Here is a 20,657-nt window from a genome sequence, read left to right on the forward strand (position 1 = left end):
CCAACCGGGATAAACCCAAACAGGTCCACACCAAGACACATTATAGTTAAAATGGCAAAGCTGAAAGACAAAGAGAGAATCCTAAAAGCAGCAAGAGAAAGACAGAGGGTTACATACAAGGGAACTCCCATAAGACTATCAAATGATTTTTCTACTGAAACATTGAAGGCCAGCAGGGAGTGGCAGGAGATACTCAAAGTGATGTAAAGCAAAGGCATACAACCTAGATTGCTTTATCCAGCAAGGCTATCATTTAAAGTTGATGGAGAGATAAAGAGCTTTCCAGAAAAAAATAAGCTAAAGGAATTTATTACTACGAAGCCAGCTTTGCAAGAAATACTAAAAGGACTTCTGTAAATAGAAAAAAGATCAAAACAACCTAACTACAAATTTAAAAATGGCAATAACTATGTACCTATCAATAATCACTTTAAATGTAAATGGATTAAATGCTCCAATCAAGAGACATAGGGTGGCTGAGTGGATAAGAAAGCAAGACCCTTGTATATGCTGTATACAAGAGACTCACCTCAGAACAAAAGACACACACAGGCTGAAAGTGAAGGGTTGGAGTAAGATATTTCTTGCAAATGGAAATGACAAAAAGCTGGAGTTGCAATCCTTATATATGACAAAATAGACTTTAAAATGAAGAACATATTAGAAGATAAAGATGGGCACTATATAATAATAAAGGGATTGATCCGAGAAGAGGACATAACCCTAGTAAACATCTATGTACCCAACATAGGAGCACCTAAATATATAAAACAGGTACTGACTGACATAAAGACAGAGATCAACAGTAACACTATCATAGTAGGGGACTTCAACACACCTCTGACAACAAGGGACAGGTCTTCCAGACAGAAAATCAATATGGAAACAACAGCCTTAAATGGTACATTGGACCACTTGGATTTAATCGATATTTTCAGAACATTTCACCCCAATGCTGCAAAATACACGTTTTTCTCAAGCGCACATGGAACATTTTCCAAGATAGACCATATGTTAGGCCACAAAACAAGTCTTGATAAATTTAAGAAAATTTAAATCATACCAATTGTCTTCTCTGATCACAATGCTATGAAATTAGAAATGAACTACAGGAAAAAAACTGGAAGACACACCAATTCATGGAGGCTGAATAACTTATTACTAAATAATGAATGGGTCAAGCAGGAGATCAAGGAAGAAATCAAAAGATATCTTGAGACAAACGAAAATGAAAACACGACGACCCAAAATCTATGGGATGCCGCGAAAGCAGTCCTAAGAAGGAAATTCATAGCTTTGCAGGCCTACCTAAAGAAACAAGAAACATCACTAATCAACAGTTTATCTTCACACTTAAGGGATCTGGAAAAAGAACAGCAAAATAAGCCCAAAGGGAGCACAAGGAAGGAGATAATAAAGATCACAGCAGAAATAAATGAAATAGAAACCAGAAAAACAATACAAAAGATCAATGAATCCAAGAGTTGGTTCTTAGAGAAGATAAACAAAATTGACAAACCTTTAGCCAGACTCATTAAAAAAAAGAGAGAGAGGACCCAAATTAATAAAATCAGAAATGAAAGAGGAGAAGTGACAACGGACACCGCAGAAATACAAAAAGTTTTAAGAAGTTACTATGAGCAACTATATGCCAACAAATTTGACAATCTGGAAGAAATGGACAATTTTCTAGAGGCGTACAACCTTCCAAGGCTAACTCAAGAAGAAACAGAAAACCTGAATAGACTGATTACCACCAGGGAAATTGAATCAGTAATCAACAATCTCCCAACAAACAAAAGCCCTGGACCAGATGGCTTTACAGGTGAATTTTACAAAACGTTCAAAAAAGAATTATCACCTATTCTCCTCAAGCTCTTCCAAAAAATCCAGAAGGAAGAAGGAAGACTCCCAAACACTTTTCATGAAGCCACTATCACCCTGATCCCAAAATCAGACAAAGACACCACAAAAAAAGAAAACTACAGGCCGATATCTCTAATGAACATAGATGCAAAAATCCTCAACAAAATATTAGCGAACAGAATTCAGCAATACATTAAAAAGATCATACACCATGATCAAGTGGGATTCATCCCTGGTATGCAAGGGTGGTTCAACATCCGCAAATCAATTAATGTGATACACCACATTAACAAAATGAAAAATAAAGATCACATGATCATATCAATAGATGCAGAAAAAGCATTTGATAAAATCCACCAGCCATTTATGATGAAAACCCTTAAGAAAGTGGGAATAGAGGGATCATATCTCAACATAATAAAGGCCATATGTGACAAACCCACAGCTAACATCATACTCAATGGGGAAAAGCTAAAACCATTCCCCCTAACTAAGATCAGGAACAAGGCAAGGTTGCCCACTATCTCCGCTTCTATTCAACACAGTGCTGGAAGTTCTAGCCACAGCAGTCAGACAAGAAAAAGAAATAAAAGGCAAGGCATCCAAATTGGTAAGGAGGAAGTAAAATTATCATTATATGCAGATGATATGATTCTATATAGAGAGAACCCTAAAGACTCCACCAAGAAGCTATTAGAGTTGATAGATGAATTTAGTAAAGTAGCAGGATGCAAAATTAATATTCAGAAATCAGTTGCATTTGTATATACCAATAAGAAAACATCAGAAGGAGAAATTAAAAAAAACAATCCCATTTACAATTGCTCCAAAGACTATAAAATACCTGGGAATAAATTTAACCAAAGAAGTAAAAGATCTGTACTCAGAAAATTATAAGACACTGAAGAAAGGAATGAAGGAAGATATAAATAGATGGAAAGACATACCATGTTCATGGATAGGAAGAATTAATATAGTTAAAATGTCCATGCTGCCTAAGGCAATATACATATTCAACGCAATTCCTATCAAACTACCATGACGTTTTTCACAGAAATAGAACATATAATCCTAAAATTTATATGGGACCATAAAAGACCCCGGATAGCCTCAGCAATCTTGAGAAATAAGAACAAAGTGGGAGGTATAACAATACCTGACTTCAAATTATACTACAAGGCTACAGTAATCAAAACAGCATGGTACTGGCATAAAAACAGACACATAGATCAATGGAACAGAATAGGGAGTCCAGAAATAAATGCATGCCTATATGGCCATTTAATCTACGACAATGGAAGCAAGAATGTACGATGGGGTAAAGACAGTCTATTCAATAAATGGTGCTTGGAAACCTGGACAGACACATGCAAAAAAATGAAGCTGGACCACCTCCTTACACCATATACAAAAATAAATTCAAAATGGCTTAAAGACTTAAATGTAAGATCCGAAACCATAAAATACCTAGAAGAAAATATAGGAAGAAACTTCACAGACATTACCCGGAGTAAGATTTTTACTGATATATCCCCTCACGCGAGGGAAGTAAGAGAAAAAATAAACATGTGGGATTATATCAAACTAAAAAGTTTTTTCACAGCAAAGGAAACCAGCAATAAAACAAAAAGGGATCCTACTGAATGGGAAAAGATATTTGCCAATGATATAACTGATAAGGGATTAATATCACAAATCTATGAAAAACTCACTCAACTCAACTCCAAAAAAACAAACGACCCAATTAAAAAATGGGCAGAGGACTTGAAGAGACATTTTTCTACAAAGGACATACAGATGGCAAACAGACATATGAAGAAATGCTCAACCTCACTAACCATCAGAGAAATGCAAATAAAAACCCCAGTCAAAATGGCTATCATCAATAAATCAACAAACAACAAGTGCTGGCGCGGATGTGGAGAAAAGGGAACGCTTGTGCACTGTTGGTGGGATTGCAGATTGGTGCAGCCACTATGGAAAACAGTATGGAGGTATCTCAAAAATCTGAAAATGGAACTACCCTATGATCCAGTAATTCCACTCCTAGGTATCTATCCGGAGAAATCCAAAACTCCAATTCAAAAATCTTTATGCACTCCTATGTTTATTGCAGCTCTATACACAATAGCTAAGACATGGAAACAACTGAAATGCCCATCGGTAGATGACTGGATTAAGAAAATGTGGTACATTTATACAATGGAGTATTACACAGCCATAAAGAGGAAAGAAATCTTACCATTTGCAACAACATGGACCTAGAGAACATTATGTTAAGTGAAATAAGTCAGACAGAGAAAGATAAGTACCATATGATCTCACTTATATGTGGAATCTAAAGAAAAGAATAAGTGAATGAACTAATCAGAAACAGTTTTGGAGACAAAGAGGAAAAACTGAGGGTTGCTAGATGGGCGGGGGGGGTGGGGGTAAGGGAGAAGGTGAGGGGATTATAAAACAATCAGTAACCACAAGATGGCCATGGGGTTTTGAAAATTAATCTGGGGAACGTAATTTTGTGGTTACCAGAGGGTAAGGGGGTTGGGGGGTGTGAGATGAGGGTAAGGGGGATCAAATATATGGTGATGGAAGGAGAACTGACTCTGGGTAGTGAACACATAATGTAATTTATAGATGATGTGATACAGAATTGTACACCTGAAATCTATGTAATTTTACTAACAATTGTCACCCCAATAAATTAAAAAGAAAAACAAAAACAAAAAGTTGATAACTAAAGATACTTTAAAAAAACCTTTGCGTATTTGAAAATTTAAAATGTATACTGCTAAATAATTCATGGGTTAAAGAAGAAATCATAATCAAAATCTAAAACTACTTAAAATTAAATGTTAAGTCACCACATACGGGATGCAGCAAAAATGGTGCTTTGATGGAGCTATATCCCTAAATAGCTACAATAAAAACTCTCGAAATTAATGAGTTAAACGTCCATCTTAAGAAATTAGACAATAAACAACAGAATAAACCTACAGAAAGGAAAAAAAGATAATATAATAATTGCAGAGATTAATGATTGAGAAATCAAATATACAATAGAAAACATCAACAAAGCCACAAATAGGTTTTTTTTTGGGAGGAGGGGCGCTAAACAGTAGGCAAACAGCTGGCAAGAACGATCAAGAACAGAATGAAAACAGAAAGGGTATAAATGAAAAGGGGAATATATAACTATAAATAACACAGAAATTAAAAAGAGAACATCAACAACTATATGCCAACAATTTAAAAAAGATTTTGTCCATGGAATGAACAAATCTCTTAAAAATAACTTACCACAACTAATTCAAGAACTTAAAAGCTTAAATAAAAAGCTGTTACTACTAAAGAAATAGAAGCAGTGGCTGAACTGTTCCCATAATGAAAACACCAGCCCTAACTCGTGTTGCTAGCCTGCTCAGCAAGACCCTAATAAGAAAAACAAAGACATAGCAATAGAAGAAAAGTATCGGTCCAGTTCACTCATGCTTATAGATGAAAAAAAAAATTTTGTAAATTAAACCAATCCTATAAAAAGAGAAAGCATCTCAACTAAGTTGGATTTATCCCAGGTTGTGTGAAAATGGTTCGGTATTAGAAAATCTTACCCTGTAAGACACCGCTATGTGATATCAACTTACATTTTAGTCCTAACACTTATCACCCTCCTATAGAAACTTTATTCTTCAATAGATCTGAAGCACTTACTGTGACTGGTCTATGTCCTCTGATTCTCATTTGTCCAGAAGGCTCTCTCCCAGTTCTACTTGCCTACCTGTCCAATTTTGTCCGTGAAGCTTTCCAGTTCCTTCAACCAGAAGCCTGCTCTCCTTTTCTGAGCACCTACACACTAAATACCAGTCTATGTCCCCTAGTGGATCATAAACTTTGGGCTGGATTCCTGTAACCAATCTATTTAAAACTGAAACACCTCCTCCAATATTACCTCTTTACCCCATTATTTTTCTCCAAAAAAAGCTTCCTTTTAACACACTATATATGAAGTATATGTTTTCTGTCTTCTCCTGCCCTCCATTAGAACATAAACTCCATAGGCGAGGGGTTATCTGTTTTGTTCTCCTGTTTTCCCCCAGCACCTGGTGGAACCTGAGGTTGGTGGTCTCCAGCTGTCTCTTAACTATGTCAATGTGAAGGGTAACTGAGTTTGCTGATCACATACTTCCCCATCCCCCATTCCCATCCCATCTCCAAAGAAGAGAGTCTGATATTGATCAGGAACATGGTGTTCTTAGGGACATTCAGTTAGGTCACTGTTCAAGTTGGCCCACTGCTGAGTGGTAAGATAATTACACACAAAGCCAGGCAGAGGCACTCCTTCTAATGCCAGTCGTTTCCATTCTCTTCTCTCTCACGTCTGCAGTAGCAAAAGGAAGCTGAGGCTGCCTTCCGCTTGGAAGAGTCCGTGGAAGGGGGTGGCAAGGCGGACATGGAATGGGCGAATGGGATTTTGATCCAGTCCAGGTCTTAAAAGTGGGAAAAAGGAACATGCAAGAGTGGTTGAAATCAGTCCTGATTTAGGCCTTAAGGAGGGTAAAAACATGCTTTGGTCTTCAGTTTGTCTTGTTGGCACCAATCCACCTCCCACAGCGGGAGTAAGAAGATCAAGGGCGCCACCAACAGGTGTAGGGAAAAGCCGCCCAGGAGTTGGCCGGTCTCTACGAAGGCCTTAAGCTCAACGGGCAAGAGGTATCTTCAACTTCAGTTTACGATTTCTCTCACTACCAGAAATCACTTCAAACTTTAATGTAAAATTGTATGTGTATTTTCCTGGGGTTCAAGTGATTTGGGGTTCAAGATTCTGGCCAAATTATCCTTGCCTAAGACACAGATAACAAGTTCAAACATTTGCAAGCATATTTATGAGAATTAAGTAGGCAACAAACTAATGTTTACCTAAAAATAAAAAAATAAAACTTAGTACCTGTTACTTAAAGGAACTTAACTAATTTTTTTGCATGGGAAATGATATATAAGATGTACAGTATTGAACAGAAATTTCAACTACATTAATTATAGTTAGTACTGTATCAGTAGTTGTAGTGAAGGCTTGTAAATGCAGAAATAAAATCTATTCTTAACTTTAAAATGACTGAGCTGCTGTCTTAGTCTCCTTGGGCTGTGGTATGGACTGAGTGTCTGTGTCCTCTCAAAATCCAAAAGTTGAAGTCCTAACCCCACAATGTGGTGGTATTTGGAGGTGGAGCCTTTTGGAGGTAATTAGGTTTAGATCGAGTCAAGAAGGTGAGGGCCTCATGACGGGAGAAGTAGGAGGGGGAGGGAAGGCAGAAGAGGAGGAGGAAGAGGAAGAAAGGAGGGGGAGCAGAGATTCTCATTCATTCCCATTCATTCTCTCTCCCCCTCTTGTCCCCCCTGCAAGCACCCAGGAAAGGCCACGTGAGCACACAGCAAGGAGGCTGAGTACAGGAAGCAGGCCCTTACCACTGACAACTGTACAACTCTTGGGACATTGTACCTCTGTCCAAAGCCCTGCACTAAGAGACTTGACTAAACTCTGGCATGGCTTCTAGCAGCACAAAACTGTGTCCTTAGGAAGCTTCCGGCCCCCCATTAAAATGCCTGCCTGAGAAAGCTCAACCCTACCTGGAACATTTACTATTTGTTGTAGTCAACACCTGAAGATCAGCCCCTGACCTTTTCTTTTTCTTTTTTTTTAGAGCATTTACTAAATAGGGCTTACAATTGTCAATATGTATCTCTTACAACTCAGGAATACCTTTTTCAAGGACCTCAGAGCCATTCCTTTGAAGTATAACTATCAGGAAGGATGGGCCTCTGTCTACCAGTCTCTGTGGGGAGGACAGAATCCTAGTTTTGGTAACGGCAGTTAACAAACACAGCTGGCCAAATCACATTTACTCTGATCAACTTTACAATTTTCACTTCTCTGACTCTACTGAGCCCTTGCTTTCCCCCCAGCCCCATTCTCCACTTAAGTCACCCCAATCGGAACAGAGATCAGCACTTTCCCAAATTGTCAGTAGTTACTGAATAAAATGTTTTTACCGCTTTAAGGAATGTTTGGCTGTATTTAACTTTGACACCAGACACTTGATCTACTGGCATCTTGATGCTTCCCAGCCTCTAGAACTGTGAGAAATACATGTCTGTTGTTTAAGCCACCCAGTCTATGGTATTTTGTTATGGCAGCCTGAGCAGACTAAGATTGGTTGCCATAACAAAGCAACACAGACTGGGTGGTTTAAACAACAGATTTTTTTCCCCTCACAGTTCTAGAGTCTGGGAAGTCTAAGATCAAGGTGCCATCAGTGTTGGTTTCTGGTGAGACCTCTCTTCCTGGCTTGCAGATGGCTGCCTTCTCACTATATCCTCACATGGCCTTTCCCGGGTGGGTGCAGGGTAAGTTCTCTAATGTCTGCTCATAAAGACACTAATCCTATCAGATCAGGACCCCATCCTTATGACCACATTTAAGCTTAATTACTTCCTTAGAGGCCCCACCTCCAAATACAGCCACACTAGCAGTTAGGACTCCAACATAAGAATTTGCTGGCGGGGAGCACAAACATTTAGTCCAATGCTGAGGACTTCAATGTAATTTACTATTCTTCTACGTACTTTTTCTGAACACCTCAGTTCTCCTAGTGCATGGGGAGAAATTAATCCTACAGCTAAAGAGACTATAGCTAAAGAGGTTTATAGTATAAAAGTATCTAGACTGTCAACATGGTATACAAAGAAACTTAGGATTTATGTTGTGGTACTTTTTCAACAATCCCTGAAAGTTCTTCAAAACAAAAAGTAATAATAAACAACCTGAAGCTTAATACCGTAATAATTTTGCAAAAGTTACTAGTTCTCAGACTAAAATCACATAGATGAAAAAATTATGTTTTAAATTACTTTTTCCCAAGATTCACTCATGACGTGAGCTTAGTGTAGGCTGTATTTCTTACTACCATGTTTCTCTGAAAATAAGACTGGGTATTATATTAAGTTGTGCTCCAAAAGACGCATCAGGGCTTATGTTCATGGGATGACATCCTGAAAAATCTGCTAGGGCTTATTTTCCGGTTAGGTCTTATTTTCGGGGAAACACTGTACAATCTGTAAAAGATAGTGGATATACTTTCAAAATCAAAGAAACATCTCAGGAGTTGGAATTCACCTGATACAACTACCGTGTTTCCCCGAAAATAAGACCTAGCCCGACAATCAGCTCTAATGCGTGTTTTGGAGCAAAAATTAATATAAGACTCCCATATTATATTATTTTATGTTATGCTACGTTATATTATATTAGGCCTGGTCTTATATTAAAATAAGACTGGGTCTTATATTAATTTTTGCTTCAAAATATGCATTAGAGCTGATTGTCTGTCTAGGTCTTATTTTCAGGGAAACATAGTACTAAACTAAGTTAAGCATTATTTTCCTAACAGAAAGCACATCTTATTCTTTTACTGAGCAGTGATGCAAATTTTTCATTAAAATTCATCTCCATAGTTAAACTTCCATAATGATAATTTGAGATGAAATAATAACATTTGTTAATTTTAATGGAAATCCAATCTGGGTAGAAGCCCAAAATAAAACTCAGGAGTCTGGGGCAGCCGGTTAGCTCAGTTGGTTAGAGCACGATGCTCGTAACTCCAGGTTTGCTGGTATGATCCCTGCATGGCCAGTGTGAGCTGCACCCTCCACAACTAGATTGAAACAACTACTTGACTTGGAGCTGATGGGTCCTGGAAAAACACACTTAAAAAATAAATAAAAGTTAAAAAAAAAAAGGACTCAGGAGTCTGAGAAGTACTATATACGTACCAGCCACCATTCTAAGTGCTTTATAATCATTCACTCAATCCTCATATAAACTCCTAAGAGGGTTGTGTATTATAATTATCTCTGTTTTATAGATGAGAAAATCGAGGCCCCCAGAGGCTAAATAACTTGCCCAAGTAGGTGTTTGAGCTTAGTCTCAGACCTAAGCAATCTGGTTCCTTAGTACACAAACACATTCAAACAGAAACCAATGTTTACTAGGTGCATAAATCAATGGAACAGAATAGAGAGTTCAAAAATAGACTTACATATATATTGACAAAAGTGCAAAGGCAATTTAATAAAGGATCATCTTTTTTTTTTTTCACAGTAGGATAATCTTTCCAACAAATGATGCTGGAACAATTGGATATCTACATGTAAAAAAGAAAAAGAAAAAGAATCTCCTATACCGTGCACCATATTTAACAATTACCTCAAAATGGATCATAGCACATACATATAAAACCCAAAACTCTAAAACTTCTAGAAGAAAACAATGGAGAAAATCTTTGTAATCTTGGTTAGGCAAAAATTTCCTAGATGTGAAACCAAAAACATAATCCAAAAAAGAAAAAAAAATTGAAAATTGGATTTTCATCAAAATTTAAAACTCATGTTCTTTAAAAGATACTGTTAAGAGAAGACAAGTCATTAATTGGGAAAAAAATTTGCAAAACACACATACGACAAGGGACTTGTACCTAGGATATATCAAAAAACTCTCAAAACTCAACAATAAGAAAACAAATAACCCAGTAAAAATGGTAAAAATATTTTAATAAACACTTCACCAAAGAAAATACACAGATGGCAAATAAGTACATGGAAAAATGCTCAATATAACCAGTCATCTGGAAATGCAAATTAAACCACGATGTAATACCACTACACGCCAATTAGAATGGCTAAATTTTTTTTAAATAGAACTGACTATTCCAAGTGCTGGTGAGGATGGAGAACAACTGGATCTCTCATACATTGATGGTGTGATTGCAAAATGGTACAGCAACTTTGGAAAGTAGTTTGGCAGTTTCTTGTAAAATTTAAAACACAATTTCCATATGATTCAGCAATCCCACCTCCAGGTATTTACTAACTGAAATGAAAACCTACGTTCACTCAAAACCCTGTACGCAAATGTTTATGGTAGTTTTATTCATAATTATCAAAATTGTAAACAACCCAAATGTCCTTTAACTGGTGAATGGATAAACAAACATGGTATCATCCATATAATGGAATACTACTCAGCAATAAAGAGGAATTCCTGATACATGCAACAACACAGGTGAATCTTAAATGTAGCATGCTAAGTGAAAGAATCCAGACTCAAAAGGTTATACACTATATGATTCCATTTATACGACATTCTCAGAGAGAGAAAACTATAAGGATAAAAACTGATTAGAGGCTGGGTGGGGGTAGGGATGACTACAAAGGAGTATGAGGAAATTTGGGGGGATGATAGAACTGTTCCGTATCTTGATTGTGGTGGTAGTTACATGACTGTGTCATTTGTCAAAACTCAAAGAACTGTACATGTAAAAGGATAAATTTTGTTGTATGTAAATTATACTTCAATTAAAATAAACAAATTACTTAAAATTTAAACATTGTTAAGTCAGTTTCAGGTCTATGTACCTATGTAGAAAGGTTATTTCACAAATTAAAATGGCAGTGCCATGTAACTACAGAAATAATAAATACTAGTACCTTGATCTTTATATATTGATGATGAGAGGTGAAGTATTATATTTATATTAGCTCACTATGTTGCTAAATAAACATGAACTAGAATTATAAAATTTTAGAATTGGAAAGGGTTTTCCACTATCATCTAATCTAATCTAATTTCACATCTCATCACATTCCTTTTGTCCACCCAGTCTGACTGAACACTTCTAGCAATGTTTACATCCCCTCATGAGATGCTCAAAGAATTAGAGAACTGGAAGGGATCTTAGGGAACTGAGGGCTGGAAAAGCTAAATGACTTTAGCAGTGAGCTGCAGGAGTGCAGAATACAAATTCAAACCTCAGTCCCACATACTTTCCACTCCCTGTGCTTTTTCCCTTTATCAAAACTTTAAATGAGTGAAGAAATTGGAACCCTCATATATTGCTGGTAGAAATGTAAAATGGTGCAGACACTTTGAAAAACAGTTTAGCAGATCCACAGAAAGTTAAACATGGAGTTACCATATGACCCAGGAATTCCACTCTCAGGTATATACCCAGGAGAAATAAAAACATATGTCTACACAAAAACCCAAATATCCACAGCAGCATTATCTGTAATGGCCAAAAAGTGGAAACAATGTGAATGTCCAGCAACTGATGGATAAATAAAATGGATAAATAAAATTTATTTATAAATAAATAAAATATCTATTCTATGGAATGTTATCAGCAATAAAAAGCAATAAAGTACTGATACATGCTACAATATGGATGAATCTCTAAAAGATGCTAAGTCAAAGAAGCTAGCAACAAACGACCACATATTGTATTATTCCATTGACAAATGTTCAAAATAAGGCAAATCTATAGAGACAGAAAGTAAAAGTGTGGTTTCTAGGGGGAGAGGGAGAGTGGGTATGGGTTTCTTTTGTGCGGGATGAAAATGTTCTAAAATTAGATCATAGTGATGCTAACATAACCTGTGAACCTATTACAACTATTGAATTGTACACTTTAAGTGAGTGAATTGTATGGTATATTAATTATATCTCAAAAAAGTTTTTAAAATGAATAAAGAACTATTTATTTCCTCTAAAAAAACCAACTTTATGTAAAGGGTTTAGAACATGTTGACAAATTCTTTGACACCTCTCCCATCAAGAGATCCCCTCCCCTTGGATGTGGGTGGACATTTGTGACTGCCTCAACCAACCAAATGTGGCAGAAGTACTGCTACATCATTTAAGAGGCTAGTTAGGAAAAAGCCACGCAGCTTCTACCAGTCTCTCTTAGGACACTCGCCCTTGGAACCCAGCCGTCACGCTGTGTGGAAGCAAGGGCTACGTGAAAAGGCCCCTGGCCCGCAGCCCCAGCTGAGCTCCCAGCCAAACGCCAGCAGCAACTTGCCAGCCAGTTCTGTGATTAAGCCATATTGAAAGCAGATCCTCCAGCCCCAAGTCAAGCTGCCCCAGCTGATGCCACATAGAACAGAGAACCAGCCCTGCTAAGCCCCACACAAACTGCAGAGTTGTGAACAAAACAAGTACTTGCCATTAATCTAAGCCATTAAGTTTTGGTACACAGCAATGGATAACCAGAATACCTTATGTACTTAACAGGCTAAAAACAGCCTCTAGCCCTCTATTCAATACAGACTTCTTTCTAGTCTGAATGTTTTCACTAACACAGAGATCAGTTCCTCAATGCCACACTTCCACTGGTGAACAGCTCGGGGAATACGATCTGCCTTATGTTAAGGCCAGTTCTGTCCTGCCCAACCTCTGGTCCGAGCTCTGTCCTTAGAGGTAACCATGACTGTGTAACCCCTCTTCCTCAGGACAGGCCTTTACCTTATTAAATCACAGAGAAATCTTCAGCACTGTCCCATTTTATAGCCAAGGAACCCGAAATGCACAAACTGGCTGCTTTATGTAAAGATCCACAACAGACACTGAACAAAATGCAGTTACTTCAATCTCTGGTATAAGGCTTTTGTTTAGTATTATTTCTATTGAATATAAGACAAATGTAATGGATACAAGATGTTATCCATACTCAAAACAATAATTTTCATACTTATGCCATCATTTCTATCATCTAGGAGGAGAACTGGTATGACTAACTGGAAAATTAAAACTACTTTTCTGTACCACTGACCTTCCCTTTGTTCGTACTGTTTCAACTTAAAAAAGCCATTCAGCTCTTCAAGGGCAGGGATAATTCTTATAATTTTGATTCTTCCTTGTTGTTTGAGTACTTATATATTGAAAAATTTGCCTAGCTATGGGAGGAAACATACAGATAACAAGGATAAAAGCATTTCTTTCCAAATGATTTAAACACAGACCTTACAAATCTAAAATATTTTTTATCATGTCAATGTATAATTGTACAGTAAGCTTTTTTTCTTTTTCAAAGTCAGCGGCAATAGAAAACGGACTTCTTACACTGTTGATTACAGTATATCAGTTGCCATGACAACACTTAGTCCCCAAACATTCTTTCTAATTGAGACAATTTCTTCTAGCTTCAGTCCCCTAAGACTGACCCAATTACACAACTCAAAACCCAAAACCCAGAGGGTGCCTCTCAATAAAGATACTCTGATTACACAACCTAAGGAAAAATTTAAACACAAGTTTTTCAAGTTGTGAGGAAAACTTTATAGGCAACACATTTTTTTTTCAACTCACAGATCTAGAGTTTTATTTATATGTATTTTACGTACTTATATTTTATTATAAATAACTATTTACATTTTATTTTACACATTTTGTTTTTACACCTAAAGTCTTACAAGCTGAATGGTAATTGTCTGGTATAACTTTAAAACTGTATATGCTATAATGCTTGATCACGTTATAGAAGTCTAAACTTTTAATACAAACCATTCTGTTAATATACATGCAACATATCTCATTTACTTTCTATTGGCTGTATTTGCATTCTATTGCTTTTAAGGTACAGTTAAAATCTTCAGGGAGCAATAAAGACCATGCTAACCTCAGTAAAAGCATCATCAGACTAATACAGAACGTCTGTACACTCGCCCAAATTGGCCTCAAAAGAGGTAAGGAACTAGAAAAAAAATCATATAAATCTTTAAAATCATATAAAATTTAGCAGGCTATCACAAATGAAGCACCTAGAGTGAATTCCTCTGAATTCCCAAAAGACAAAATTCCAAAAAGAAAAAGCAATGATTAGAAATGTGGTCGTCTCCACTGTCTCAAAATGTAAGCTGGTAATTCTCTTTCTCTAATAGTCCAAAAGATTTTAAAACTGGGCTGTTTTCAGAATAAAAATGCTCATTTAGAAAAATTTTGATTAGTTGAGTTGATCAAGATTTTAGTTTTTATTATCCACATACCCAGAAGCATGAGCTTATTTTACATACCCAGGAACATCTCTTACACCTCTACAACTACAGTACCCAGCAGTGGTCCCAAAGAATGTTCCCCGTAAATTGAAAACAATGTCTACAATTGAAAATTTACTATACACTCATTTGGCGGGGAGGAAGCTTAGATATTGGTGTCTACTATTCTATTGTTTAAATGTGTTTACTTAGCCAAAGAGTAAAATTAAAAAAACACCACAGAGCACATCCATTTATCTGAAAGGAGAAAGATTAACATGAACATCCTGTTAATGAAGGTTAACTGTAAGAATTTGTTATGAAGTAATGAGTCAGAGGGCAACCATAATAGATTACTTTAAATAAAAACCAAAAGCACGTTAGTTTGGGACTATGATTTCAAAACAAAAAGCTAAAATAAAAATAAATACACAACCTTCTCTATGGCAGACAGTTCAAGCTTAAACAGCATTGTCAGAAATACTAATAGGGCTGAGGAAATGAATCTTTTACAAACTGTACACCAAGTAATTTTAAACGACAGGTACAATCTTCTTACATGACAGAAAGCACAATACTTTCCATTCCTACATTATAAAATGCTGCTACAAGTAGGGATAAGAGAGAATTAATAAATATACCACGCAACCTAAGAAGGATCTGAGAAAAGGGCAGAAAGATGGGGCTGAGAAGTCTGCAAAAAGCATCCACTTTCTTAATTTTGACTCTTGAAAAACTGAGTTTACATAAGTAAATTCTGCTGGGGATTGGAAATCACACAGCCAGGTCTATGAAATCAAAACATTAATAAGAAATTTACTATAAAGCATTCATGGACAAAGATATGTTACATTAACCAAGGAGCTGTGTTCATAACACACATTTTAAAAATCTCTCATTTGGTTTGAAAGAAAAATAATTGATAAGTCTATCAAAGTATTGTACTAAACACAAATGGAGAACTATGTAGAAAGAGGAAGCATTACGAAATTTATGACTAAGTGTTTTGTGCAAGACTAGTGGATCTTTTCAAAGCTTTCTCGTTTCTGGCTATATAAAAAGTAAAAATTAGAGCGTCATCATTCACTTAAAGCAGTAACAAATACTGCCTAGTTTATGCTGGTTATTTTCACCATACAGTCTTAACACACATTCCAAGACCGATTCACTTTTCATGATTCCTTTCGGGTAACTGGAAGAGGAGGGAAAGCAAAGCTGTATGTTAAACAGCCCACTTCGTAATTGAGAAAATTCAGTAGTGGAATATACCATTAGGTACCAAAGAGATTTACTGGCTAGGGCAGACAAAAGAGAAAACAGTCCCAGAAAGAACATAAGCCGTGAAAGAGATGAGAATCAGTCCCATGTGTAACTAGAGGACTGGATAAAACCCCGCTCGGCGCTGCCGGAGAAAGAGCAGATTTGGGATTCTGGGCACTGCCCCTTCTCCTTCCTTCTCTCGAGTCCATCCTGGGACCGGAGGTTAGGGTGCGGAGCGGAGGGAAAACCCTCAACGGTCCATCTACCTTGACAGTGAGCTTTAAGGCCCCTTCCAGCGCTTCACGGTCCTCCGCAGAGCCTCTCTAACGCTGTATTATACGCCTCCCCCAAAAGTCATTCATCCTGACTTCAATCGAGAGAGAGAGAGAGAGAGAGAGAGAGAGAAGAGGAGAGAGGAAGAGAGGAGAGAGAGAGAGGAGAGAGAGAGAGAGAGAGAGAGGTATTGAGAGGTATTGGTTTGGGTCAGCCCCCTCAGCTCTCCTGGGGCCGCAAGGGACCCTCGTGGAGCGGTTTGGGAGGGCTGAGACCAGAAGCTGCGGGACTCGGTGGTTACCTTCTCGCGCTGGTCCCAGCTGTACTGCTTCGGCCGCTCCTCCTCCCCCTCGGGCTGCGACTCTTTCTCAGTCTTCCGCCTCTTGGAGAAGAAGCAGCCCATGGTCCCGGCCCGCGGGTCTCCCAGCCGCTACTCCCCGTCGGCCCGTTTGTTCAGGCACCTCCTGGAGTGCGGTGTGAACCCTGGGCTCCTGGGCCCCACAGATCTAAAAAGACAGCCTCGAGGAACCGCCCCGACGCCGGCTGCCTGGGTTCTCCTCCGAGGCCCACAACCCTCTCTCTCTTCTTTCCTCACAGTCGCCCTTGACGACCCGCCACAGCCAATAACCGCTCAGCGCCCCCAGCGCTGCCTATGAAAAGAGGTCGACGCACGCACACAACCAATCAACGCCCGGCTTCTGCGTGAGCCCCAAGGGGCGGGCCCGGCTGGCTCTAACGCACTAACGGCCGACCCCGCCCCCAGCTCTGCCCCGCCCTCCTAGGACTCCGTGGGGCTCTCGAGCTGATGTGAGTGCCTGGTCCGCAACGTTTTTGCTCTTGGTTCTCAGTTTTCAAGTTCGAGGTGCGGGACGGATCCCTAGTTGAACGTTGAACTACAGTTTTATTATGCAAATAATAAGGGAACAGGAATTGCTGTTGACACAGGAAGGGGCCCTGAAATCCATATTTCTTACTTCTCCCCTCATTACCCGTCCTCCGTCCCTACATCGTCTGGCCAGTGTCACTCCCTCAGGAAACTTCGCCAACAACCTCCCCGACCCTCTTTGACCTCTCTCCTGTGCTTTCTTAAAACTTCCACGTTTCACTCTAAAATTACAGAAGTACTTAGTAAAATAATTATTTGTGTATCTTCTTCCCATCGGAACTGAATTTCTTGAGACCAAGAAAAACTATCTTAAGGGCATGTACCTTTGAAGTCCCTAGAACTGGCCCAACTCCATACTAGGTGCTCAATAAAACCTTTGTCAAATGAATGAATACTTGCACGCTAGTGAAGAAAGCATTTATAATCTCTTCCATATTCCTTCCCAAAGAAAGTGACTGAAATGTGTGTGTGGGGGACAGGGTGGAGTTATAGAAAAAGGGTTCTCTTCATGGAGTTTATAGCCTAGTTGAGGACATAGGCATTACCATATAAATAATCTTCTAAGCAAATGGTATAGGGTTTGTCTTGAGATATTAAAAAATATATATACACTAAATATTAATATTTGTTATAGTTGGGCTGAATTTACTCAATACACATGTATTGCTTATGTAATAGAAAACGTGAGTTATTGGTTTAATTCTCTGAGCACAGTATTTTGACATCTTGGTAGGACATCAAATGTGGATCAGTTCAGGTTTAAATTTAGTGATCATTTTACTTTCTCACACTTATTCACATCTAGTGTATATCCTAAATGAGTCTCTGACTTGAGCATTAAGAATGTTCCTTTTTTCACTTCCTGTCCTTTATTGCATAATCAGGAAGAAAAGTGCATGTTCTCAAGTATTAGAAATTACTGCAAATTTAAGTTCCAGATCTTAGGCAATAGGATCTTTACCCAGTGCATACTTTTCTTCTTCAGAGTGAGATGAAAGGTCTATGTGAGGATGTTTTGGGTAAGATCCTTAGATATTTTAAATTCATAGAATGTTAAAATTATAACCACCATGTAGCACAATGGAGGAAACAAGTTCCAACAGTGATTTATTCAGGGACCCTTAACCAAAAGTGAAGATAAAATCCCCCTTCTGTTAAGCCTCTTCCCACCATCACCCCCTGACCAAAAATAAAATAAAGGAAAATTAAATTACATTTTAAAAACTGGGAACTAGAAAGCCAATAAACAGAGCTAGTGCTAGAGCTCTCTCGTGCTCTTTTTTTCTTTTCTCCTCTCTTCTCCCCAATGGATTCTCACCACCACTTTTTTCTGCAAACTATCTCTCTTTATTTACTCACTGGCATATACGTACATGGCTGAGAACAAACATCGCACCCTTATTCCTCATGGCCTTTCTGTGCAAATGCATGCTACAATCTTTTTATATCTTAGTTTAGATTCTCAAGGGAGATAACCAGATAAATTGCTGGCCAGTCGATAATAGAACGGTTACACCAATTGGTCAGTGTACAGCCCTGGTCTAATTGTTGCAGCTGCAGAGATGAGTTCCGTATTACAAACACGTGTGGAGAGCAGATCCTGAAAACGGAACATGTGCTGGCAGCTGTAACTCTGCAGAGTCCAGACAGAAATTGGTTGCTTTTTCCACCTATAACTTATACTTTTGTGACTTCTTTTCTATAGAAAGCTGCCCTTCATGTTCAGTGTAATGGAGGTATTCATTTATATTAACAGTTGGGTTGTGGGTTTCCACCTGGTCACAGAGACTGGAGGTGGTCTGGGTCCCCTGTGTGTCTTGACCACAGAAGTGACATAGTTACCTCTTAGAAGACAGTCCTAAAGAGGTATGTCTCCACAGCATGAATAACTCAATTGCCCCAGCAACAATAGCTAAAAAAAATCCCTATTCTTGAGTTGACCTGACATGTGATTGCTCACTCTGCACTCACCTAAGGAAACACTTTATAAGTGAAGGAGAAAGGAGGGGAAGAGTGTTTCCATTATCCATTGCTGCTTAACAAACCACCTGCAACTTAATGGATTAACACAATGATTATTTATTTTGCTCACGAATCTGCAGTTTCCACAAGGCTCAATGGGGACAACTCAACTCTGTTCCATGCTACATCCAGAGCCTCAGCTGGGATGACTTGAACGGCTGGGGCACTGGCCAGGAATCATTGTATATGAAATCTCTGGGCCTCTACGTGTGATCTCTCTAGCACATGGCGTTAATGTAGTTGGACTTCACGTATTGTGCTGAGGGTTTCAAGAGTGACCGTTCCAAGAGACCCAGGCAGAAGCTGCAAGGCCTCTATGATGTAGCCTCAGAAGTCAGGCAACATCACTTCCACTGGATCCTATTGGTTACACAGGGCTAGCCCTGATTCACTAAGGGAGAGGACAAAACAAAGGAATAAATACTGGAAGGCACAGATCTTTGGGGTTTCATCTCAGAGGCTGGCTACCACAGTGGGTGTCAATTCTGTCAATAGTATTATATATATGTACTGAAGAAGTATGGGAGGTTAAAAAATTGTACAGGCAGATAACTTTTTTCTTTTAATAGATTTTGAGCCATCTCTTCTAATACATTAGCTTTAAGTAAGTCTGAACAATTTTCTTTCACCATCTTATTGACCAGTTCCAATTATTTTAAAAAGCATCAAAAATTTTGTGTAATCAGCTTATAAAAATGTATATATTTCTGACTGCTTTTAGCATAAGGTATCTTACTCACTGTTGTTGGTAAAATTCTTAATGTAAGCCAAGTAAAAATATTTGGTAGTACAGAAGAGGAATACCAGGGGAAACAGACTTCTAATTCAGATGGGGGTGGGGAGGGTGGAAAAGTCAAGAAAGGCTTCTCAGAAGTGAATGGTTTTAGCAGCATAAAATAAAAAGCAATTCCACTAACTTTTTACAGCAAAGAAGTTCCAATGGAAAATATTTTTAAAAAATAGTTTCTAGACCAAAAAATAAATAAATAAATAAATAAATAAATAAATAAATAAATAAATAAATAAATAAATAAAAATCTTTTTCTAGTGAAATTTCCATCTTCCAAATATTCATTTCAATAGTTTTCAGGAAAGGGACTGACTATGATAAAACTAAAACCACAGAACTAATCAGAGTGTGTTCGTTTATAAAATTTCTTTTTATCCTTGGGAGTTTATTAATAAAAAAGAGCTACTTCCCATTTCACCTAGGCTAAATTATATTTCCTAGTTTCCTTTATGCATGTAGATCAAAAATAAGCTCTCAGTCTGACATCAAAAGATCCCAACCCACGTAATTGCTACTCAACCACATTTGTATGGTATAAAATTCCAAATAGTGAAAAAGAAAGATTTGGGCAAGATAACTGATGCCACGAGGCAAAAGTTTTAATAAAAGGATATTTAATAACATTTCCTAAATCTTATACAAGAAAAAGGTTAATATCATATAGATGGCCAACACCTAAGCAGGTCTGACCGTCCC

At 37.9% G+C, this 20,657-nt stretch overlaps 1 protein-coding gene across 1 annotated transcript in view; it reads right to left on the reverse strand.

The window, feature by feature from the left end:
* RP2 (RP2 activator of ARL3 GTPase) overlaps window positions 1–16,871 on the reverse strand; it is a 41,179-nt gene extending 24,308 nt beyond the window's left edge. Inside the window, exon 1 of the mRNA XM_033105841.1 lies at window positions 16,565–16,871. Coding sequence (XP_032961732.1) covers window positions 16,565–16,666 — 102 coding nt within the window. The 5' untranslated portion in view covers window positions 16,667–16,871. The remainder of the gene's footprint in view (window positions 1–16,564) is intronic.
* Window positions 16,872–20,657: the final 3,786 nt, after the last annotated feature.

Source organism: Rhinolophus ferrumequinum, chromosome X (genome assembly GCF_004115265.2).
Source record: "Rhinolophus ferrumequinum isolate MPI-CBG mRhiFer1 chromosome X, mRhiFer1_v1.p, whole genome shotgun sequence".
Taxonomy (NCBI): domain Eukaryota; kingdom Metazoa; phylum Chordata; class Mammalia; order Chiroptera; family Rhinolophidae; genus Rhinolophus; species Rhinolophus ferrumequinum.